Source organism: Penicillium daleae, assembly GCF_028827525.1.
Source record: "Penicillium daleae strain IBT 16125 chromosome Unknown utg000006l_segment0_segment0, whole genome shotgun sequence".
Lineage (NCBI taxonomy): Eukaryota > Fungi > Ascomycota > Eurotiomycetes > Eurotiales > Aspergillaceae > Penicillium > Penicillium daleae.
Window position 1 is genome coordinate 3,614,194 of NW_026623154.1, and position 22,897 is coordinate 3,637,090.

Sequence of the window (22,897 nt, forward strand, 5' to 3'; positions counted from 1 at the left end):
AAAAGGAATGGTAGATCCTGGTGTTCCAGAGACTAGGTAGCCTGTGCCAGGCTAGCATTCACTCAAACATCACATTGGACATGGATTTGAGTAAAAAGAATCCCAATGGTGCTGGATGACAAACAGACCGATTGTGGACTTCTGGAGAATGATGGGGAAAAGGCAACTTAGTTTTTGTAGTGGGTACATTACCCGCCAATTCATGTTGGAGATGGTGTCATCACAGAGAATACGAAGAAATACCAGCTTCAAGGGGGGCTTTGAATGGTCTATTGTATTTGAATATAACATACAAGGACAAGTCATCCTTGAGTAGGTAATGCCCTATCAAGATGTATCTCGTCATACAGGACCCCACAAGACCAGGCTAATTAAAAGCCCAATCTCTATACTCTATATCTCTCCCAAGCCATCACACTGCGAAGACAAGCTTCTAAAGCAGTGGACCCCCAAGGAAGGAGAGCGCAGTAGACAGCACAAACGAAACATGGAGGCAAACATGAACGCCATGCAGACATTAGACGCGGTGGCAAAAAATGCTGCAAAAATAATGATAATGCAAAGGGAAATGGTATCCAGACGAGACAGGCAAAGAAAAAACAGAGATATGCAGATGGAAAATGATAGAAGCGAACAGATCAACGCTCAAATCGAGATCGTTCTTCTTCTCGTCCTTCTTCCCGGAGGCTTGAATCAAGAGCCTGCCAAAGAGAAGAGGAAGTCGATGTTCATATGGATGTTCATCATCCCAGACACAAGGGCCACCAAAGACCCCTAAACCCAAAAAAAGACCCGACCAGACCGACTCCAAATGACATGCAAAATGAGTCCAAGGCAATGTACAGTATCAAACAGATAGTAAATAAGAGAACATCGTGTCACGTCACACACTGCCTAGTGGCTATGGTCAAAGTCATCCTCCTCACCAGGAAGGACAATCTCGTGGCCAGAGCCCTCGTACACGAAAACGGCCGCTACACAGCCGAACACCGAGACAAGGGCAATAAGCCACCATGCGAATCCGACCATGCCGATATCCAGGCCATATCCGTACCAGGCACCCGAGAAAATGGGGCCGATGGTTCGGAAGGCGGATGACACGGATTGGCCGATGCCGTGGATAGTGCCGAGGACCGACGGGTGTGGGGAGCAGTTGTTGAGTAGGATGATGGAAGTGGGGAGGGTGAAGGTGCGGGCGGTGACCTGGAAGAAAAGCACGATGATGATCCAGAACCAGACCCAGGGCCCGTTGGCTTGCCCGGGAGGTGGAATTGTAGATGGTGCGAGAGAGATATAAGGAGCCAGGGCGTAAGCGAGCGGGAAGAGGGAGAGGAAGTATTGATAACTCTTGGCCGTGCCCAGACGGCCATTGATGGAGGGATAGATGGTGAATTGGAGGAACATTCCGATCATGCCGAGAATAGCGGTGGCGAAGCCGACGCTCTGCGGGAGCATACCCAGGCCACCAGTGAAGACGAATGGCAGACTCCGGGCGGGGCTAGCCGGGTCATCGGGGTCGTAGCGCGGAGTTGACAGGAAGAGGAGCCACAAGTTGTTGAAAGCACTGAACATCAAGAGTTAGAATCATAGTCTGCGGGTAAACATCTCAGTCAATGCTTACCCCATTTGAAAGTCGAAGAACGCCTGTGCCCCAAGAGTACACAAGACGTTCTTCGTCCAGATCCTACGGAAGGGCAGGGCACGCTTGACACGAATAGGCTTGGAAGCCTTCTCCTCAAGCTCATAGCTCTCGGAGCGATCCAAGGGCCGACCAAGCAGGGGACCATCTTCGTCGTAATCACGGAAGGGAAGTCTCGAGTAAATGGGCGAAGAAGTTCCAACGACAGTTCTCACACTGCGAGCGAAGAGCTTCATAGCGAAGGATCCCAGACCAGGCTTACCCTTGCAAGAAAGCAGGGTCTATCGGAAAATTGTTAGTCAATTATTCCCAACTCCATCAAATCAGTTCTTCAGAATGATGGTTCGTACCTCTTCTAGGCCGTAGCCAACCAGGCCAGCGCAAGTACACAGGAAGAAGAAATTGGCCAGCATAGGCAGGGCATAAGGGTACGTCTCCAGCCACTGAACGCCATTCTCGCCGCCAAAGGACGAGTTAGGTCCGAACAGGCGTGGGTAACTCTTGACCGGATCCGCCAACATACCACCCATAACTAAGCCAGAGTCAGCGAAACGCCCCAGGGCAACGTATGAACCCACACAGGGTCCACAGGATATGCAGCGCAAGGACACCTACCAGGACCAAACAACGACGCAATATTAAACCCAATCGGCAGAATTAAGAAAGCCCGCGAATGATACTTCTTCTCCTTGACATTCTCGGCAATCATGGTCCGAATAATACCCACAGTCCCATTAATCGCACCGCCAAACGAGCGCCAGAACACGGCCTGCGCGAACGACGTCGCAAAGGCAACACCCAAGCACGAAACCGCCGTCCCTATCAAGCCGACCAGCAGCACAAAGCGACGACCACCCCATTCCGCATCCGCAACCCGGCCCCAGGGAATCGCCGTCGCGAACTGGGCCGCGGTAAAGGCACCCTGGAGAATACCAGCCTGAGTCGCAACGTCCGAGTCGGACAGGTTCTCATCGAACGACTTGAGCTGGTAGAACATGTAAGCCTGCAGTGAGGCGATCTGGAGGAAATCGAAGACCCGGCATAGACCGAGGAGGGCCAATTGGCTCTTTCGCGGCAGGGACATCCATGTCACGGGTGCTGCGCGCGGAGTGATGGGGGCGGGGAGGGTATTGGCGGCGTTTAGTTCGGACTCGTGTAGCGCCAGGATATGGGGGGTGCTCTGGGACTGGGAGCGACCGTGCACATGTTGGATTTTGCGAGCAGCGAGATCCATCGAGGTGTTCCTCAGCATGTCGGGGGCATCGGCGCCGTCGTGGAGGTGGCCGAGAGGAGAGTCCGGGGAGGAGGGGCCTCGTCGACGCTGGCGAGGGAGAGATTGGACTCGCGGCGACGTCGAGATGGTTGTGGGAGGGAGGTGTCGGAGGGTTCGCCGGGCCCGGATGAGGTGGTGTTTAGATGGTGATAGCCACTCGACCAGGAAGTCGTACGTGCGTGGCGGGCATTATTCGATTTATGGTTCTGCTGAGACCTGGCAGGCATGGGGGGGGAAGAGGAATGCGTATGTAAGCCCGGGAAGGAGAATCGACCAAGAATCAAGCCCCGAAGGAGCACCGGGACGACGGTTCTGCTTTTGGTTTTGGGGGGTCAACGACGTCAGGTTGCGACACCTTGGTTTCACGTAATCGTTCGGTTTTGGTTTCTGTTTCTGATCCTGCAGGATGTCGTGTGTTCTTAGGACTGTTTTTTTGCTTCGTCGGATTTTAGCACGGTCGAATCATTTGCTAATAATAGTAGTAGTAGTAGTCAAAGGAATGATGGAGAAATAGAGATTTGAAGAGTCCAAGAAGCGAGAAGAAAACAATCAGTCTAGGAACTCGAGAGAAAAGAAATAATTGGATCCTCTCCCCTTTTTCCCCTTTTTTATCTATTTTTTATTTCCCTATTCACTACTTTCTTGGCTTTCTGTTCATAGTTTGGTCGGGGCTTCTCATAATTTCATTTGCCCTTTACACTTCCTTGCGTATGAAATCATCTTACGGCGTCGTTTAGCCGGGTCTCCATACTAGATTGAGAGGTCCACTCGGAGGGGGTAAAAGCATTGCAGTGGAATGTCCAGGATGGAGGACGGAGGAGGGACTATTGACTAGTATGGCTAGCCACATTACGTACGGGGTAACTCCTTGGGCCAAGGGGTTTTTCAGAAAGCCTGGTTATGCAAACCAATACAGCGGGTATCTTTTCCCGTATTAACCATATCTCGTTCTATAGTACGGAGGACAAAGTACGGAGTACAGAGATGTCCTATACATCCTTAACCTCTTCCAGACCCTACATAATCCAAAAATCAATCTCCCTCGCTCTCTCTCTATTCCTCTCTTATTTTTCCGCTCTCGTATCTCGTACCTTTCAACTTCAGACCCGCACCAAATCACAACCCTCTCTACCTCTCCGAATTGCCGTCCGATCGACACCACGACCAGGGCTTGCGACGACCGCTCCACCCGCCCTGCCGAGTCCACCGTTATGCTCCCCTGCCCTGAGCCATGACTCGCCAGCTCACCCGTACGACTTCCGACGAGGCGGTCTTGGCATGAGCGCACCGAACCGCAGTGGCTGGACGAAAACCTGCCCTGATTGAGCGAGTGGAAAGCGGGTTCGTTTTTGGATTTCTCGTTTTTTTTTTTTTGGCTCGTTCTTCTCGAAGGATTTTCCGTCTTCCCCCAGTCCCCACCTGGAGGACAAGGAGAAAGGGAAATTAAAATTATTACCGCTAATCATTGATTGTTGCCGATTAGCCCCGGAGGACGTATCCAGTACCACTGAATATGTACAGAAGTATGTAATGTATGTATGAAGCTGTATGATTGTACTGTGTCCAGTACTACGAAGTCTGCACTAAACTCCGAAACCACGTAACGGTCCAGGCGCAGTCCAGCCGACACTTTTTCCATCTACTCATTAGCGCCGCCCGGGGTAAAGCAAGGTCAAACGCAATCGTATATCGCATCGCAACAGAACGTGTCAACAGGATTGGGTCTGGGATTTCTCCGAATTGAGGGACCCAGCCACTTATGCCACATCAGCTGGGGAGAGAGCAAACTATGGTTCTAGAGGGATGCTAGTATAGATCCGATTGATCGATAAAAACGCCCCCATGGAGTGCTTTACGTATGCCTGTGGCTATCGAATCATCAGGGCAAAATGGCAAAATGGGGGCCACGCCTCGGTACTACGCAATTGCTGAGAACTGTACTACATTCGGAGAACGGTCGACGAGAGGTCATTCGTATGATGCCGAAGTGTCTACGTGTCTATATCGCAAATCCTACGAGAACAGGACAGCACTTTTCACGAGGAAAAGGATCTTCATCAACGCCGCCGGGGTTAAACCCAACCGCTGCACTGGCGGCGCCAGCGTGAAACTGTCCGTTTCAGATCCTAGCATGGTCACAATCACTGTATCAGCTACATTAAATCGAATACATCAATTAACTAATCAACTTAACACATGAAAACGATGGAGTATATATATACATTCTTCATTTCTACATACTTTAAACGATTCGGCCCGTCATTAGAGTCTTGACACAAGGGATCATCATCATCATCACGCATAATACAGAGACAATGTCACCCTACAAGGCAAAGCCAAGATCCCGCCCAGACATGTCAGACCGGTGATGGACAGGGACAAGCAATAGACCCGTGAGACGATGCGTCGGACGGAGTAATACTCCGTCCATACTTATCAAAATACAGTGCTGTACTGCTGCACATCCTGGGCTCCCTGATCAGTTCCTACTCAACCAGGTTATCGGTCTCCATCTACCCCTCCCAATCCCCCTCCCAATAACAGGCAGTGCCAACTTGGAACCTTCCCAAAACGTTTACTTAACTCGTGGTTGATCGCTGATCTCTATATCCACCATAAACTTTGCTGCCGCCTGAGCACCTCTGACACAATATACACACCCTGGGGGCCTAGTCCCATCGGAGCACCGGTGGCACCGTGGACTGGGTGCGCAAGCTGTAAGCCGCAGGCCTGATTGCTATTCTCGTACACATGTCGAAAAGCCAACAATGCAGAGGCGCAAAAGCGCCCGTTGGAGGCGGAGGACGCGTAAGGTAAATCCAACGGGAGGGCACGAGTACCGATGCCGGGTAGGTCGGCTTTTAGCAGGGCTATGGGTATGTTGGTCTGGTGAAAGGCTTGGGTATTCGTATTTCTGTATTGTTTACAGTATGGTATGTAAAATATTGTTCCAGATCTAAACGACCTAGACACCAGTAGCAACTATCACCAGAGATAGTAGTTTCCCGACACAAATGCAAAATGGCTCCGTATGTACCCAAACCACATGGCCTGTATATGATGATGACGAGAGAAGAAAAGATGATCAAAATGAAAGTGATGTCGGCTCAGCAATGCAGGGGATGAAAAATACAAAAAGATATGCAAGATAGAAAGAGATTCGAAAAGAGGGACTAGCAAAGTCACCCTCTCAGTTTTTTTAATCTGTCCGCTGGCGTCCCGGCAAACTGCGATCCGCGAGCGGGAAATAACGAGTCTCTTCCTCTGTGGTCCACCGACGCCAATTCCACCAGGGGAGATCAGGCGTCCGCGCTGGTGGAGCTTTCCGCTCGGCCATGCCGTTCAGCGGCTCAGACGACTCTTGGTCGTCCTCCAACGGATCCAGCCGTTGGCGTCGTACATGATATCGGTAGCCAAAGTAAACACCGGCAAGAAGAGGGAGGAGAATTGCAATGGTAGCGCCCCAAGCGAGTAGGCCTGTTGAGGATATGAGTAAGTTATTCTTAGGTGCAATTCAAGAGCGGAGGTACTTACGTCCAGACTGCCGGTGGCTTTGATAGACCATATGGCCTGACCCTGGACTTGCGTCTGGGCTGCTGTGGGGGAAGCCCGAAGGATACGGCCAGACAGCACCGTCATGATCAGGATCAACCCAAGGCACAGTGTTCACGCCCGGCGGAGGAATAAACGGCTCAGCTGCATCTTCACCGGGGAATCCATAGCCCGGAGAGTCCAGGCAGGTCTCGTCTAGGCAGAACTCGCGAAGTTCCGGTGACGGAACGAAGGTATATTTGATCTCGGATGTGCCAAGCACAACTCCACCCTCGGCAATTGCTTCCGCCCGCGTCCAGGGATAGAAGCTGGCATTGGTGTATTCCGTCTCAAACCCGGTCTTCGGAACCTCGTCCAGCAAAAAGTAGGGGCCGGTTATGTTGTGTGAGCCGAAAAAGCGCCACCGCTTAACACGTGTGGCGCCATTCCAACTGACATATAAGGTCGTCGGGGAGAATGGTTCCGGGGTTCGAGAATAAGACCAGAGCGCGGGCGAGTCGGTAGGGTTACCCACCCACTCGAACTTTTGCGCGCGGTAGTTCATCACGGTATCTTCAGCAAATCTAGCCCAGAGCACCAGGTTACCCGCTGCATCGTGCTCCGACACGAACGGGTTGTTTCCCCATCCGATGAAGACGTTCTTGTTCGGCAAGACCTGCACATTACCCTGGCTGGAGCTGGCCAAGTCAGAGATCGCAGGAGCGTAGTCACGGATCTGCGTGGCCGTGTCGTCCAGGTGGTTGATGATAATAATCATGCCGGACGAGTAGGCATGTGTCTGATTAAAGCCATTATACCCATTATTGTAAAGAGAGATCACTGAGTGGGTGCCATTCTCAAACAACCACCGAGCATCGTGCTGCTGTGAGAAACTGAAGTTGATATTGCGGAAGGTCGGATTCGCCCCGTGCAGTCGCCAGATGACGGAGCCATCCTTGCCAGAGATTTTGTAGATGGCGCATGTGTGTCGAGAGGAGATAAGATAGTCGCCGTCGCGGTTCTTATCAACCGAGTTGATATGGAAGTAGTCCCATGGTTCACGCGCATTCAAGCCGGTGCCGGAGGTATCGGTGTGTGATGGCCAGGTATAACTCATGGATGGGTCGACATGATCCAAAGAGCGCCACTCAAAGAGCACTTTGCTCGTTTCCACGTCGATTTCTTGGAAAACACTCTCCATCACCCAACCCACACCGGTCTTGACGTTCCATGGGGTCATATCGAATTGGCGCTGCTGGTAAACAGTCATAAGTGCGGTCTTGCCGTCATTGATCGGAAGGAACTCGTGCATATCGCTCGATGCCATGCCTCCGCCGGGCTGCACCGATCGCACAATGCGGTATGAATTGTCCAAGATGATTCCATGTCCGCGACAGTATCCTTTTTGTTGGTTCCCCTGGAAAAAGCACAGATGGTCGGCCCCCTTATACTTGCACACATGCATGCCATGGGCATTGCCCGGTCCTGAAGCACCCCAGCCACTCCATACCAATTCCTGTTGCGATTCAAATTTCCATCAGTTTTTCGTTCTATGCGCTGGAGGGTGCGCCCCCCTCAATGATGTCAAGCATACCCCTGTATTATCGTAGATATAAGGTCCCGGGTTCTGAGATTCGTAAGGTGTGATAAAGATATAACCCGGCGCAAGCTTGTCTGGTTCGGATCGCTCGATATGGAGTAGGGGGGGGATAGATGTCAGGTCGCTGTTGGAGAGAGAATGGAGGTGGTTAGATAGGACAAGGCGAAAAAGATACGACGCGCATATGCCAGGCGCACGATGAAAGACCGGGCGACTGGCATGATCGACCGCAGTTATTCTGGTTGGGTACATACCGACTTGTAAAATGCGACCTCCTCAGCGACCGTATCTCGCAGGACACATAGCAGCAGGCCGAGGAGGAGCGCGAGGGAGGGACCCGTCCTCCAGGAGAAGATGGTGGCGATCATGGGTCCTCCTTTACATCACTCCCACAACGTATAAATCGAGGACGCACCAGGTTCCGCACGGGGAGAAGGAAGGGGGGGGATTAGGGGAGAGAAGAGCTGGATGTCGGAGCATGCAAGGAGGATCGAAGCCAAGAAAGAAAACCCGAACATCACGGGAAAGAACTCCTTAGGGATCGCCACGGAGAAGAGGAGAGGAGAGGAGAGGAGGGGAAAGGGTACGAGTACGTGGTCCACTTTGTTCAGCGTCTCTCTCTTTCTTTTCGCTCGCGGTCTCTTTTTGCAGAGGCCATTCCAATCACCCGCCGGTTTCCATGCCGCGTCTCCAGCGGCGGAGACTGTTGCAGGGAGGTGGAGCGACGTGGGTAGGGTCAAGGGTCATTATTGGCGGAGCCAAATCCAAGCTACTGATGAAGATGCTGCATAAAGTGCTTGGCTTGTGGCCTGCCGCTGCCAAGAAGAAACCAGCAGTTTAGATTGCGGGGAGAGCCTGGAACAGTGAACTTCCAGGACCTGGCGTTCGCATGGTGATGCAGACTCCGAAGGCCCTCATGGACGTCATGTCAAGTTGAAAGTTGAATTTGAGAAGAACTGAATGTCTATCGATTGAATGGCCTCGCCTTTTTCCAGGCACTGGCTGGGTACGGGGCCAAGTTGGGTACTGTGGTACGGTAATGGTAATGGTAATTCGGCCTGGCCCAGGCCACGTCATGCCCGCGCAAAGCGGATGGCGCTCAGACCAAGTTTGACTCGGGTCTCCGGTAGACATTGACTTTTGTCGTCGTACTCCGTACACATTCCTGAATAGTTCGAGCACAGAGAGTCAGATCAGTAGTTCATGAACTCCAGTGGACCAATCTGCGATACACTCAGAACCTCGTGTCGATAGTCTTGTTTGCAACCCGTCAAAATCCACATTTCAACACCTAATCCGGAAATGAACCACGTGTGGGTGGCTGATGATTCTTTGGACGGAGCACTTGGCTTCCATCGCCAAGCCGGTCCGTGATGCAGCCACCTTACGCCACGCCACACCACAGTGCAGACTGCAGAGAACCTCGAGCTTTCGGGTGTACGCGCGGTCTCTTTCATGCATACGTCTCGCTTCGTTACGTGGACCGCCACACTGTGAACCTATCCTCAAAACTATATCCATAGCTCGATAGAGCGTATACGGAGTACTATATACAACATCAATCTAATGAATCATCGATAGACCCTCTAAATCGGTATCAGTGAACCTATTTGACATTCTGTCGCATGTAAGACCTGTACTCTTACCCGCGAGTCAGAGCCCACTAGATCTCCGAATGCAAACGGCCCACGATCCAAGGGTCAAACCCTGCAAGGCATAGTATACAGTACTCCGAACTCATGTCAAATAACCTCCTCTCTCAAAGTCAAGATCAAGCCGTACTGTAGCACAGTCCCGTATCTAAATCCAATCACCATCTCACCTGACTCCGATACTTTGACCCAGACTTACGATGCGTCACAATTGATACAATGTCCTCGTCATCACGTAGCACAAAGCAAACCACACCAATCCCATAATCCACATTATCTTACTGTTGATCAATACACTATGCTATATTCTCAATAAGCTTAGTAGATCTTAAATCATACCACGTCTCCCCCTATAACTCCAATAAGCAAGCCGACTACGTAGCAACCCCTCCACCAGTCCAAATTAGGTCCTGCAATCACTACAGTCCCCTGTACAGTAGCGAATACTCCGTACTGTAGTTCCTTAAAAAGAAGGGGACCCACCCTGAAACCGAATAACCACGGAGCGCCCAGCGACATGCCGCAGGAGCACAACTGACTCGCGGCACTCACCAGCGGAACTGCGGAGAATTGAGTATACGACTGAAAGTATATACCGGACTTGCTACTCTCAGCCAGTAACAAGGCTTTGAGCCTATGGGTCCCCACAAACCCCCGAATCCCCGACCCGAATAGCCTGCCAAGCCGCTAGCTCGGCCAAGCAATAATCGCCCTGGCATGCGTGGCCCTCTGGCCTGCAGGTTCTTTCTTAGTGGCCCTTGGTCACAGGGGGCTATTCGTACGAGTACGAAGGGGCGCTTGGGTAATGATTGACCCTACCAGTACCATTGTGCCTCGCCCCTGAATACAAGAAAGTTCGGAGAGTTAGAGGACTGCTACAAGTGTCGGGTGTCTGGCTCCGTTGATCCGCGTGGGTGCTTGGCTGTTGTAACTTGTGGGTGAGGTTGAGGAATTGGGAGGTTATAAGTTTGTAATAGGTATTGGAATTGGATTGGGTTGGTATTTTTGCGTTTCACTATTGAGATGCAGCCTAACGTAACTTGTTACTGTATTCTGAAGCTAATGTACAATGCCAATTCTATAGGAATCCCGGCGTGCTGTACTCTGTGTAATCGAGCTGCGAAACTTTGGCTTTTGTATGGCTTCATCCCCCTGCCATGTGCAATTGCAAAAATGACATGAAGCAAGCTTAAGCCCTACATATGTACATGTCGAGACAGCCCCCCTTACTTCCATTCAAATGCACGATGATGAAATCCGTGTTTTGGAGGGTGGAAGTGAAAATGTCCACCCCCTTCAAGACCAACTTCCGTTCTGGAGTGCGTCCATTCCTCGAGTCAGGTGGAAGGTATCTCCCCTCCTAGCTAGATGTGTTACTGTTCACAAGGCTACTTCCAAGTATACTAGGAATGACAAGTCGGAAATATGGACTGCACAAGATTGGATGGAAAGATTTGATCATGATATGTATGTACTATATACTAAACAAGAATTACCTGCAATGAAAACGACCGTCCCTCGCGTGGGTTGTGACCGCACAGAGAGGGGGAAAGATGTGGGGAATATTAAGAAAAACCGATCATGCACAAAGAAGAAAGAGAAAAAGCTCCAGGTGAATCACTTCCAATGTGATGATGGAGGAGAAGAAATGACATGACCACGAAGAGCTCTTGATTCACAGTCCCGGGGGTGCCTGCACTTGCCGAGCCGAATCAAGAAAAAGAATGCCAGAGAAAGGAAAATAGATGGGAATGCAAGGAGTTTCTTCCCTCCACCCGTTGCATCCTTTTTTTGGTTCTGTTCTTGTTTTGTTTTGTTTTTTTTACCGGGAGAAACGCTTGAAGGCCATGGTGGCAGCAAAGCCAGTGGCCAACAGGGCACCACCCATAGTGACAGCCTGCAGAGCGGCGTTCATCATCTGGTGGCGGTTGCGGGTGCTGCAGCGCTTGTAGAAGTCGGCCATGTCGTTGCCACGGGGGAAAGGTGTATCGGGGACCTCCTCCTCGAGGAACTCGCACAAAGGAGCCCAGCCATCGTTAATATTGTACTCCAACAGGCGGTCCGCGGGCACCAGGCTACGGACCTCGGCAACGTGCTCGTTGTAAACCTGCTTGCCCTTGCCGGGGAAGTCTCCACGGAAGAAGGTCTCGAAGAATTTATTGAGCATAGGGTAGTACATGCCGGCGGCCCAGCTGAAGTGCGAGACAAACTTGTGCTCGGGGTCGCTGACGCGCCAGTGGACGGTCTTCATGACGGAGGCGTGCCACGGGTCGACATCGCGGGTGGTCATAATGACCTTGGCGTTGGGGTAGGCCTCAATGAGCTCTTTAGCAAACGCGCAGGCAGGCCAGTCACACACGGCCTGGCAGTCGCCCAGCAACTGGTCCCATTCCTTACGGCCGAATTCGCCAATACCCTTGTACTTGGCGTTCAGGGCATCGTGCCACATGAGGCAGTCCGGCGGGTTCTCAACACTGGCGCACATCATGTGGTAGCACTTGGTGTATCCCAGGCGCTCCAGAGCCTTGCGGAGGGCTTGATTTGCGAAATTGTGGTCAGTTTTTGAGGTGTTGCTTTTGGCTTATCTGTATAGGGTTATCACTCACAGGCAGTACCAGTACGGCCAACACCGAGGGCCAGCACCTTCATGGGCACCGTCCGGTGGCACTTGCGACGGTCAATGCATGTGTCGTCGGTGAAGACATCAGTCAGAGGCTGAGGAGCCAGGTTATCGGAGAGCATGAGCGACATGATGAACGATTGCAAGTAAACTCCAGATAATCAATTCGAATATGATAAGGGAATTAAGGTACGAGAGGATTGTAGAAAGAAGGTTCTGCACGAAGCGGGCGAGGAGTGGATAACAAGATATAACGAAGGGACAAGACTATAGAAGAAGTCTAGAAGGGGGGGGGGGGCGGGTTGATATGTAGAGACAAGGGGTTGAAGTGGTGGGAGGTGGAAAGAAAAGAGAAAGGGAAAATAATAATGTACAGCTTCGACTGATTTCCCCCCTCCCAAAAGATCGATTGAGAACGATTGCAAGTGGGCATCTGTCAGAGCCGCGAAGCCAATGAGAATGGGGCATAGCGCATTCACGGTTTGCAAAGGCACTTGCCCCCGCGAGTGGCGGCGAGTTTCCACTCGTTCTGCGGGCTGCGGGCTTGGCCTCGCCTGTCAATCATTTCCTTTTCGTTCTCGCAACCTTGTCATTCTGTGCCAAATTGCTCTGGCTATTCTGATTTTCTCCAGCCTCGAGGGGACATCAGGGACACGCATTGAGTCGACGTGGACCCTGCGGAGGACAGTCGTAATCGTAGATGTATCGTCGCCATATACGAAAATAGTTGGCGATCAGACTGTATCCACGTTCTCGAGATTGAGGCGTCGAGCACAAGACGTCACAGGCTGACGCAGGGGAGGGAATAGTCAGGGGTTGGCCAGTTGTGGAGGGGGAAGCCTGTCCTCCTGGTAATTCTCGTCAGGAAATCCGTGGACCAGAGAGTCGGTAAATACCCGTACAGGCTGTCCGGGTTGCAAAGACTGGTTGGTGCAAATTACCCGGACAGTGGGCCGTTCTCCGTAGGAATGGACAGCCAGTTGCAAAGCCAGTTGAACTGTTGAAGGAAGGACGGGCGTAACAGATACGCGGTATGTACGGTGTATGTACTCGGTATCGATGAATGGTACGGGCTGCGTACCAACCCCATCACCAGCATTTCGCTCGACTCAAAGATTCCTCACAGCCCAGACCTTTGCCAAGCCCCGAACACCGCGTAGGCCTCCGTCGCAAGTCCACCCATCCAGCAAGTCCCAACCCAATTCCAGCGAGCTAATCTCACTAGTCGACGACGACCGTGTTTGCCCCCGTTCCACTCCATCGACGATCAAACGAGACTTGTTTTTTATCTCGGCTCTTGGAAAAGGATGATCCCTGCCTCCGCTCGTGCTGATTGGTGGGGCTCGGCAGAGGGCAACGCGTCCACTCTGGTGGAGAATGCGAGGTTCCTGAAACTCTGGCCGGAAGGGCGAGAGGGACATCACGCCGGTGTTGAGATGCCATTGGTGTGGTTTGGGCTTGGGTCGTATCCGTGTCACATTTTCCATCCATACTGGGAGACGGTTCGACGGGGAAAAAGAGACAGAGGGAGGAGTTGAAACTTGGTTTCGATAACGTGGGTTCTCCGACGGGTGCCCGTCATCTTGCCTAATCTGCAGAACCCAAAAAGGGTATCTTCAAATTTGATAGCAAGATTAATTCACCTTCCCCCTCCAAACTCTATCCCAGTTCCCCGCTAATCCTCGCACATGAAGTTTTCCTAATCTTGCTCCTAGGAGAGAGGGGGCGGTACCGAACTTTCAGAGCCCAAAAAAGCCACGAGATGAGCTGCCGCCTTGACTTCGTCCGTAAAGAGTCGTGGCGTCCCGTCTCCACCAAGTTGCTCCGCAGATTGATTGAACCCACTTGTCGGATTGCCAGCGACAGGTCTGGTCGTGGTTCGAGGCCCAGGCGGGCGGACAAATGTCCTCATGCCAAGAAAATCCAATATTCCCTCGACCGAGAATCAATTCGGTAAAATGGTTTGTTTTTTTCCAGGTTTCGTTTCCCGGGAAAGAACAGTCAACGAGTATCGAGTACGAGAAGGATCCGGTGGGCTTTTCTGGGTTAGAGATACTCCAAACGGAGTAGTCGGGAGACAGTGAACCGAATCAACCCAATCAGTCGCGGACGAGGCGCCTGAGCACGAGGAAGCGTCGGAGATTGCATTCTGCTGAGTGAGGAAACGTTGACTGTGAGGCTTTTTTTTTGGTTTCCGTTAGTACCTTCCACTTGCTGGACTGATCATCCTGGATTGGAGAAGTATTTCGGTCAGGAAAGACGACTCCCGAGTCCAGACATGGTTGTTCAGCAAGTGGGTTGGTTGATCGGGATGATCAGTGTCAATAGTGTCTGCCATGGCAGCGGTGTGTATGTATCAGTAAGTATGTTAGTATGTTAGTGTGTAGTAGATGTAATGTAAGTGTTGCCGTTCCAATGTGCTGGTTCGTCGCAATGAAGTCTTCTCAGGAGTAGGTCCCTGGTTGCATGTCGGCGTAATAGACATAGATATCATCACACCTTCATGATGATCATCTCTTTCAATTGACGGACAGCAAGGTCAACCAAGAAGTCAAAGCAACCAAAAGAGTGAACCAGCAAGAGAATCTCTTCTAAGCCCCCAACCCAGTCAGTCAGGGAGTTGGCGTTCAATATATGGTCAGTGCCAAGACCGCGTTGTGTTGTTCGCCATCGATGAGCACAATCACCTCACCCCAAGCCCAAGACCGTTCAGGAAACTAGTCATGTTTCGATGGAACCACGAGGTTGATTTAAACAACTTCCATTCCAATCGTCAAGCTTAAAACCATGCGATCCATTGGGACCAGTCGTCCCCGCCGTGTGCATCGACGGCATCGTATCTCGGCAGTTGGGATCGCGGGAGCCTGGAGAGGGCCCTCCGAAAAAGAGCGTTATACGGGTACGGTGAACCCTCGATGCCAGGACCCCCTAGACCCTCGGACGAAAATTGAAGAGAAGCAAAGACTAAGAGAATACGAATGGGTCTTGGCAGGGTCTCCAGATTGGTGGGTGATTTCGACATTCGCCCCAAAGTGGTGGCATATTTTCAATATCTATGGCATCATTGATCTCCTGAACGCTCAGGCACTAGATAGTCAATTCGTAAATTAAATCACTTGCAATGACACAATGTTCCCAGGCCCGATGGTAAGTAAATAGTACGCCTGTCCCGAAAATAAAAACAAATAAAACGCCATGCCCATGTCTTGTGGTGCTCATGCAATCTCAAAGCCATACTGTGCAATGTACTCCATAATGTGTCCGAGAGGCTGGCTTCGATTACCTCGCTGCGAACGCCCAGCAGCACCTCATCACTCCAGCTTATCCAAATGTTCAAGTCGCGTCAGCACGACTTGCTTGCTCGTCTCTTCAATCTCGCCGGCAAGGAAGACTTCATCCAGGATGGCGTAGACCTAGCACAATCTCCGAATCAGTATTCACTCGACACTAATCTCCCAGCTCCGTTCCATCTTATCACCCATCCCATTACACACCTTGTAAAAGTTGAAAACAAGATCCAACTCGCACACATTCCCAAAGAATTGATCCAGCACCTCGACGAAGAAATGAATAGCCTCCAAGTATGCGAGCTCATTGTCGTTAGCGTCCACGCAAACGCAGAAGAACAACCCAGCGTATCGGCGGTACACGATCTTAGTGCTGCGGCGGAACTCGACAAAATTCGACTGATACTTTTGATCTCGGGGGGCAACGAGGCGATGCACCTGGTGATGGTGGGTTAGTGTTATGTGCTTCCGTTGGAGTAGGTGCTAGTCTGCCCAGTCGATAATCGCAGCGACACGAACCTCGCCCTTCAATCTGACTTTTTCTTCATCCTGGACTTGGTGTAAGCTATTGATAGTTCGAATTGCGATTGGTGTCACTCACGCTATAGGGTGCATACCACTTCGCCAGGCGCGTTTTGCCCCTATATCCTCGTCAGCATGGCGGACTACGAGTCGTGGTGATGCATACTCACTGGCGATTCTGAACAAGAATGAAAGAGAGGACCATTGTTGGATACCAGATCAGGGATCACCGGGCCAGCATCGGTGATGCTCTTTGAGGTGTGGGTTGCCGCGCAAGCTGGGGAAGATTCTCCGCTGGTTCCGTTATCGTGAAGCTCCCCTCTCCATATTGCCTATTTTCACCGCCTAGGTGGACACTATCGTAGCATGATGCATAGCTAACGCAGGGAAGTGGGCTCGGTGCATGCAATTTACGTTAGGATAGAGTCGGAAATATAAAGGTTTGATTTGGACTGTTCGATCTGGAATACAAGTCCAATAAGCAAGTTAAGAGCTATGGAGTCAACGCATTTAAAGTGATATGTGAGAGTACAGACATTATATCTGCACAAGTTTGGAAAGAATCGAGAGGCGTAAGGCATAGGAATCGTTAAACTTCTCAAAACAGTGGGTTCTCTGTAGGAGAGCGCACACTGGGAAGTCAAATGACGAGAGGTCATTTCCATGGGTTGGGTCAACGTCGGATTGTAGTACAGGATTGAGGGCGGAGGCGTCCATACGTTCATGAGCTTGAAGTGCTCATGCGATTGAACAACCGAGTCAATCGAGCCTAACGGGACACAAAATTAGCGCGTGGAAGTTGAAGAACTAAACTCCGGATCTGATACATACCGTATAACTCTGTGGCGTCCCCGGCTCTGTCTGACTCCCCGTCTGACTCTCCAACTTCTCATCCACATAGCTCTCCTCGTCCTCATACTCATCTTCGTCCTCGGACGGCGGAAACCAGCGGTCCGGATCCCCATTGTAAACCATAAACCAACCGATTTTCTCTCCAGACGCCAACCGATCGCGCAATTCCTCCAGCGCCTCCGTCGCATCAGCTGACAGGCCAGACCCCTGCTCGACAACGTCCTGCATATTCAGACCTGGACTCGCTCCCGCCCCATCCGGGATAGTCACCACCTTAACAGCGACGTAGGCATAATCCTGGCTGACTGTGTTGCTGGATTCGTCTTGTGGGTCGTACTGCTCGATGAATTGTAGCTCTGGCAGTCGTGGCATGAGGTCGGGTTGTGTCTTTTTTAGTGATTCTGTGACCAGCTCTGTTGTCAGCGGTTGCTGGAGGTACTCGGCTGCGGCTTCTTCGAGATTGTGGAGGACGACGTAGACACGGATTCCTGTGAAGCCTGCGCGCGGCCACCGGAATCCGTGGAGCATGTAGACGGGCATTTGTATAGTGGTGGAAAGTTGGGAGGAGAGGCGGGAAGGACAGGGACAAGTCGTAGGTGAGCGTGGCTTTGGTGCGCTAGCTGGTTGCTAGTTGGTTGGAGAGGTCTTCGCGCAGGCTGTAGAAAGGAGAGAATAGAATGAGAAGGGATAGAGCATGTTAGACTTGCGACATGGTTTTTCGGGGGCAGGAGGAGGGGGTCCTGGCTTTGTGAGTTGTTGGTACGAGGGCGCTGTGATGCATCGGATTTTGGGGTTTGCAGCTTCCCTTTTCCGGCTTGGACTGGGCCCGCTTTTAGTCTCAACGGGTCCGATTGATCGTTGACACTTGCGTCTGACACTTTTGACACCTGCATCTAAATTGTCGAGCGTTCACGGTGAATTCGAAATTTAGATCTCAATGATTTTAGATTGACCACCTTGGAGCCATGGTATGTATTGATTGTGGTATCGGGTTCGGGTGGCGGGGTGGGGAGTGGATTAAGGTTGTATGCCACTGTATCGATCTGAGATCGCCTGGCTAGATCTAAGATCCCAGATCCAAAATAAGTCGAGTTGGGTTTATTTACATACAATGATCAAATCAGTATTCAACCCGATCTGGAAGGCTCTTGGCCACTCAGTTTACTATCTCTCGGCAATCAAAGCAACGGTCATAAGAGTGCAGGTGCCCGTATAAGCGTTGAAGCTGTCAAGTTCGATTTGAAACCCATCTAGCTCATGCAGAACTAGGCATATTAGAACGAAGAACTACTCAGAGACAACACAACCGTAAATGACAGCAGATCAGCCTATGTCGAATTAAGTTTGCAATGACAGAAACTCCTACAACTCCTTCACGAGATGCCAGCAAAAGCCCCGCCCAAGGTCTTCTCAAGTCCAGATAAGGTCGAATTTGTAGAAAATACGTTCGAGAGAGAGATTGATCCACAGAATTGAGAGAGTTTACCGGAAGGCTGCATCCTCAAGGTTTCCTTTTGAGATCCGCAAATCTTCGTGTCAGCTCGTCCAGCTCGGGAATCCCACTATTATTGTTCTTGCTGGCGCCAGCCTTCTTAGTAGCACCCACTCCGTTTTCCTCAGAACCCGGCACCTTCACCCGAGGGTTAGGATTATCAGTCCTGGGTGCTGGCGGTGCAACACTAACAGGGCTGCGCCCTTGTAGTGCAGCAGGGCCGCGTGGGGGAGTCGCTTTATTCAATTCGCTCGTTTCCGACGCCCGCCTTGCCTCAGAGAGGCTCGGTTGCGATGCAGGGTCTGCACGTTGCTTGTTCGGAGTCTGGGGGAGGTCCCCTTCTTGGTCCTCGTCCGCACCACCCTTGGCATCATCGACAAACTCTGGGGGTGCTTCCCCGAGTTCTTGAATATCCTCTCCACCCGGCCACTCAACACCATATGCCTTTGCAATCTCCCGCAAGTAGCTTCCAACCAGCTCTTGTGTCGGCGGGCGCACTCGTAGTCCCTTCAAAAGTCGATCTGGAACTTTGGCCGAATCGACTTTGTTGTCCTGCGCCATGGTCATGAATTCCTTGCCGTATCGTTCCCCAAGCATCGTGCGAAGCATGGTGAGCTCGCGCAACTCGTGAGGGAAGCGATGCCAGGCATAAAAGATCGCAACTGCAGCCTCGTCGAGCGCAGTATCCATGTATGGATTTTCTTCTTCCGAAAGCTCCCCAGCGCCCTCCAAAGGACTGGTAGCAGCCACTATATTCGCCTCCTTCTTCTGCGATCCTCCTAACCAAGAGAAGCCGAAGCGAGAACCGGTAGACTCGGGCGCAGCAGATGTCGCTGCTTTCTCACCGGTCTGGGCTTGAGTCTGCTTCTTGTATAATTCCTTGGCGCGCAGGCGCGCGCGTGTTCCCTGCTCTCCAAACGCCAGTTGATCGAGTACGTTGGCGCGCGCCAACAGCAGTTCACAGTATAGTTCGACCATCTCCATTACCTCGACGGCGATGTCTGTCGCGATCACATTTTCGACTCGGATGCGAGCGGACGCCTCGCGGTTCTCGCTGAGAAGCTGGGAGAGCTCGCGACGTTGGACGACGGAGGATGCGGTGTCTTTCTTCTGGAGAAGGCGGAGACGCGGAATGAGGAGTCGCAGAGTGGAGACTAATCGAGTCTGTTAAGCGCCTTGTCAGTTTCTTCATTATCAAAATGCTATGTCTGCTCGCGAGGAGCTCGAAGACAACGCCGCGGTACGAGAGGGGGAGCCATGATAACCATGCGGGGTAGACAGGACGAGTATCAGGGCGAGGTTGTAGATGGACCAGGGGAATATGTGTAGATGAGAGGACTGCAAAGATCCGCTGGACTCTTACCGTCTGCGCCGAGGGAGGCATATTGGATGATGCTGGTGAAATGCGTGAGAGGAGGAGTGTCAATGAGAGGCGGGGGATGGGGGCATTTAGGCTGCTGCGGGTCCAAACTGCCAAGCTGCCCACCACTAAGAAGTATACAAAGCGAGGTATATCCGCGTCAAAAATTACTGATAAGAAATATGTGCATTCAAGCCAACATTTTTGAGATATTCCATACTAAAACACATGAGATCTCAAATACGCCAATCTTGGATTCGAACCCCAGTCGACCCAAGTTTCGACCTCGCTGGCGCCCCGACATACGCTTAATCAATCGTTCCACACTCTGCGCGAACGCGGTAAGTAGTAGCTCTCGAGAAGAATCAGGAAGTATACCTAAACTTACTACTTAGAAAAGCTATAACCTTGAAGGTATTTTAGCCACTAGGTAAGCTCTAACTACAGAGACACTTTAGTAGTATACTTCTAGGCGGTGATCTATAGCCCTTATTCTGCCTCGTCCGCTAACCTTTCCTGGAGATCCCGGTTAACCTAGCCCTAAATAAACTCTGCCTCGGATACTGTACTAGCTAGCCGTTATGGCCTAATCAGGGACGGTACGATTACACTAAAGAAGCCGCTCCCTAGACCGGATATAAAGAATCGCTGATAGCTCACTTATTCTACAACGGTAGCTATATCAGGCTTAGTTTTATAAGCCCGGCCACGGGGTCGTCGGGTCTCCGGATATATATTCGCTAGATAGCTACGTATTGTCGCTAACGCTCGCGATATATATAAGCAGAGCGGGCAGCGTAAGCCAGGGTAGACAGGAAGACCGGGGATAGGTACGGAGCCGGGTAGAGGGAATTTACACGGCTTACGCGTCGGATCCAGCCAGGGCCGTTTTAACATCTCAGCCAGTGCAGCCTGACGAAGTTCCGCGGTGCTGGCGCGTGGATCGCGTCGATGATGGCTGTAGAGATGAGTGTCGAATTGACGGGAAGAAACGGCGTAACGACAGTCGATGCAGATCCAGATTTGGTACGTTGCGTTGTATGTAAAGAGATCCATCTCAAGATACTGGACCGTCTGAGCCTCGCGCGGACACAGTAGTTAGGAAGGTGAATCAGTGAATTTATCTCGGGCCGCAACAGAGAAACATGAGCAGCGAAAGGACGGGAACGCAACCACAGACACGGTCACAGTCACGGTCACGGACGCGTCGTGCTCAAGAGCCGCCACTATTCCTACACAGGCCATGAAAAGAAGCAATTATGATATAGAGTAACTAGCGGATGTCGCCCAAAATATGGATGTGCCAGACACGCACCTCAGGGGGACGGGAGCACGCACGAGGCAGGCAGGCCGGCCAATCAGGGGACGAGTAATTCGAATGAGGGCTGATCTGTTCATGTACTAGGGTATAGAAAACTAAACTATTTCGCCGCGCGATAAAGACTTAAAGACGCACAATACTGTATTAGACTATATAGATATATATTACGAGTCTATTTACCTTTATCCCTCTTATAGTCTATAGAAAATATTAAAAGAAAATCATTACTTTGCGAATTTAATCTCGTAATTCAAGTTACTATATCATGAATAGCACGATGAATTTTAATTTAAACTCTACTAAACCTCGGATAAGATTAGCTAATACTTTATATCTCCAGGCTGGCCTTGACATAGTTGTCGTTTTATATAGTATCCTCTTATTTAATAGCTAATTTTTCAATCTTCGGAAGATTGATGTTCTCGTCTCTTTCAATCCTATGCAATCTGATCTGCTCGTCCTCTCCCCTCTCACAGTTTTCGTCGCCTCCAATCAAAAAGGAGCCAATATCAAAATTCATGTCACGAGATTTCCATCCATTTTCCAATGCTTGTCTGATAGCCCATCGTGACACATCATCGAAGGCATCTTTCCAATCTCTAATAAATTCTTCGGCTTCTTCCCGGGACTTAAAAGCCCCGTGACAGGCTTCTGCAAGGTACTTTCCAGGTAATAATTTGACCGGGCCGAAACTAAGCATAATAGCTCCGTGCGGGAGTACTTACCGTGGTCGCACCTACGGACTTAGAGCTGCATTTCTTCAACCCCCTTTTTGTGAGGGCCAAAGAGGTAGTTGAGGGATTGCTGACACGGCCACTGTTGATTCTCAATAAATTGATAACAGTCTGTACCACTTCGTTGATCAAATTAAATAAACTGGTCCTGGAGAGATAAAAGGCGGACTAATTTTGAAAGTTCAATGACGGCGGGTGGAATGACTGAGGTGGTGACAGCAATTAAAATTCAAGTGTTTAAAATTTTAATATGAGGCCGTTGAAAGTGTTGCGATGTCTTTGTAGAATAGTCGCGTTGATTGAACAGGATTAGCTGAACGCAGTGCCTTCTCCACCTAGATCTCAGGTCCGTGCATTTTCCTAGTACTGTAACCACCTCCGGCAGGAAATAGTGCTGACTTGTTGGAAAGGCCCTTCGAATGCAAACCCCGCCGCCCATGTCCTCCACCTCACATCACACGTTCATTCTTCCTCATTAGAGCTGACCACGTGCTAAAACGATGCCCCTCAAGATCGATACAACTGCCCTCATCGTGTTGGTTGTGGTAAGATATTGAAGATCCAGCCTGGCGATGACCTCCGCTGATCAATTTCGCCACGAGGACGGGGCCATCTCCTTGATCCTTGGAGCGTGAGTTATCGTGTTCCTCATCACATCTCTAGGTAGCGTGTATTGAAAGAGCGACTAACAATCCTCTCATGGAACAGGCTATCTTGGGCTCGCACCACCGCACTGCTTCTTCCTCTACCTACATCTGTTCCAGTCACCGCGACACTCCTATCCCCGATCACAGTACTCACACTGATAGCCACGCGAGTGTTTTTCCAACGGTCGGACAATGAGACACCTCGCAATTGTCGATGGAGCACAATATCAGGTTTACTCAATCGGGTTCAAACCGTCATATCGACCATCGTGGCCACAGTAGCGCTTGCGTACATCTTCCCCGACAGTATTCTCTCATGTAACCTAGATCAACTTAGGTCATGCGAGGGGTACCTTAAGCAACTAAA

At 51.0% G+C, this 22,897-nt stretch overlaps 7 protein-coding genes across 7 annotated transcripts; 1 reads left to right on the forward strand and 6 right to left on the reverse strand.

The window, feature by feature from the left end:
• Positions 1 to 894: 894 nt before the first annotated feature.
• On the reverse strand, positions 895 to 3,102 carry N7458_007009 (putative MFS transporter; the record flags this gene model as incomplete). Its single annotated transcript, XM_056910391.1, has 5 exons — positions 895 to 1,564; positions 1,622 to 1,920; positions 1,990 to 2,171; positions 2,255 to 2,960; positions 3,088 to 3,102. The coding sequence occupies 5 exons, from the start codon at positions 3,100 to 3,102 to the stop codon at positions 895 to 897; spliced, it is 1,872 nt and encodes a 623-aa protein (XP_056766095.1).
• Positions 3,103 to 6,111: 3,009 nt separating this feature from the next.
• N7458_007010 (arylsulfotransferase family protein) lies at positions 6,112 to 8,411 on the reverse strand (the record flags this gene model as incomplete). The annotated part of the gene is made up of 5 exons (XM_056910392.1): positions 6,112 to 6,389; positions 6,447 to 7,959; positions 8,038 to 8,167; positions 8,241 to 8,257; positions 8,298 to 8,411. The coding sequence occupies 5 exons, from the start codon at positions 8,409 to 8,411 to the stop codon at positions 6,112 to 6,114; spliced, it is 2,052 nt and encodes a 683-aa protein (XP_056766096.1).
• Positions 8,412 to 11,517: 3,106 nt separating this feature from the next.
• N7458_007011 (sulfotransferase family protein) lies at positions 11,518 to 12,446 on the reverse strand (the record flags this gene model as incomplete). Its single annotated transcript, XM_056910393.1, has 2 exons — positions 11,518 to 12,230; positions 12,302 to 12,446. 2 exons carry the CDS (start codon positions 12,444 to 12,446, stop codon positions 11,518 to 11,520), a joined length of 858 nt encoding a protein of 285 aa, XP_056766097.1.
• Positions 12,447 to 15,626: 3,180 nt separating this feature from the next.
• On the reverse strand, positions 15,627 to 16,329 carry N7458_007012 (AP-2 complex subunit sigma; the record flags this gene model as incomplete). Its single annotated transcript, XM_056910394.1, has 5 exons — positions 15,627 to 15,728; positions 15,810 to 16,040; positions 16,122 to 16,151; positions 16,204 to 16,243; positions 16,295 to 16,329. The coding sequence occupies 5 exons, from the start codon at positions 16,327 to 16,329 to the stop codon at positions 15,627 to 15,629; spliced, it is 438 nt and encodes a 145-aa protein (XP_056766098.1).
• A 516-nt stretch (positions 16,330 to 16,845) lies between these two features.
• On the reverse strand, positions 16,846 to 17,516 carry N7458_007013 (uncharacterized protein; the record flags this gene model as incomplete). The annotated part of the gene is made up of 2 exons (XM_056910395.1): positions 16,846 to 16,893; positions 16,956 to 17,516. The coding sequence occupies 2 exons, from the start codon at positions 17,514 to 17,516 to the stop codon at positions 16,846 to 16,848; spliced, it is 609 nt and encodes a 202-aa protein (XP_056766099.1).
• Positions 17,517 to 18,477: 961 nt separating this feature from the next.
• N7458_007014 (IST1 family protein) lies at positions 18,478 to 19,852 on the reverse strand (the record flags this gene model as incomplete). The annotated part of the gene is made up of 2 exons (XM_056910396.1): positions 18,478 to 19,632; positions 19,832 to 19,852. 2 exons carry the CDS (start codon positions 19,850 to 19,852, stop codon positions 18,478 to 18,480), a joined length of 1,176 nt encoding a protein of 391 aa, XP_056766100.1.
• Positions 19,853 to 22,383: 2,531 nt separating this feature from the next.
• Positions 22,384 to 22,726, forward strand: N7458_007015 (uncharacterized protein; the record flags this gene model as incomplete). The annotated part of the gene is made up of 2 exons (XM_056910397.1): positions 22,384 to 22,428; positions 22,592 to 22,726. 2 exons carry the CDS (start codon positions 22,384 to 22,386, stop codon positions 22,724 to 22,726), a joined length of 180 nt encoding a protein of 59 aa, XP_056766101.1.
• Positions 22,727 to 22,897: the final 171 nt, after the last annotated feature.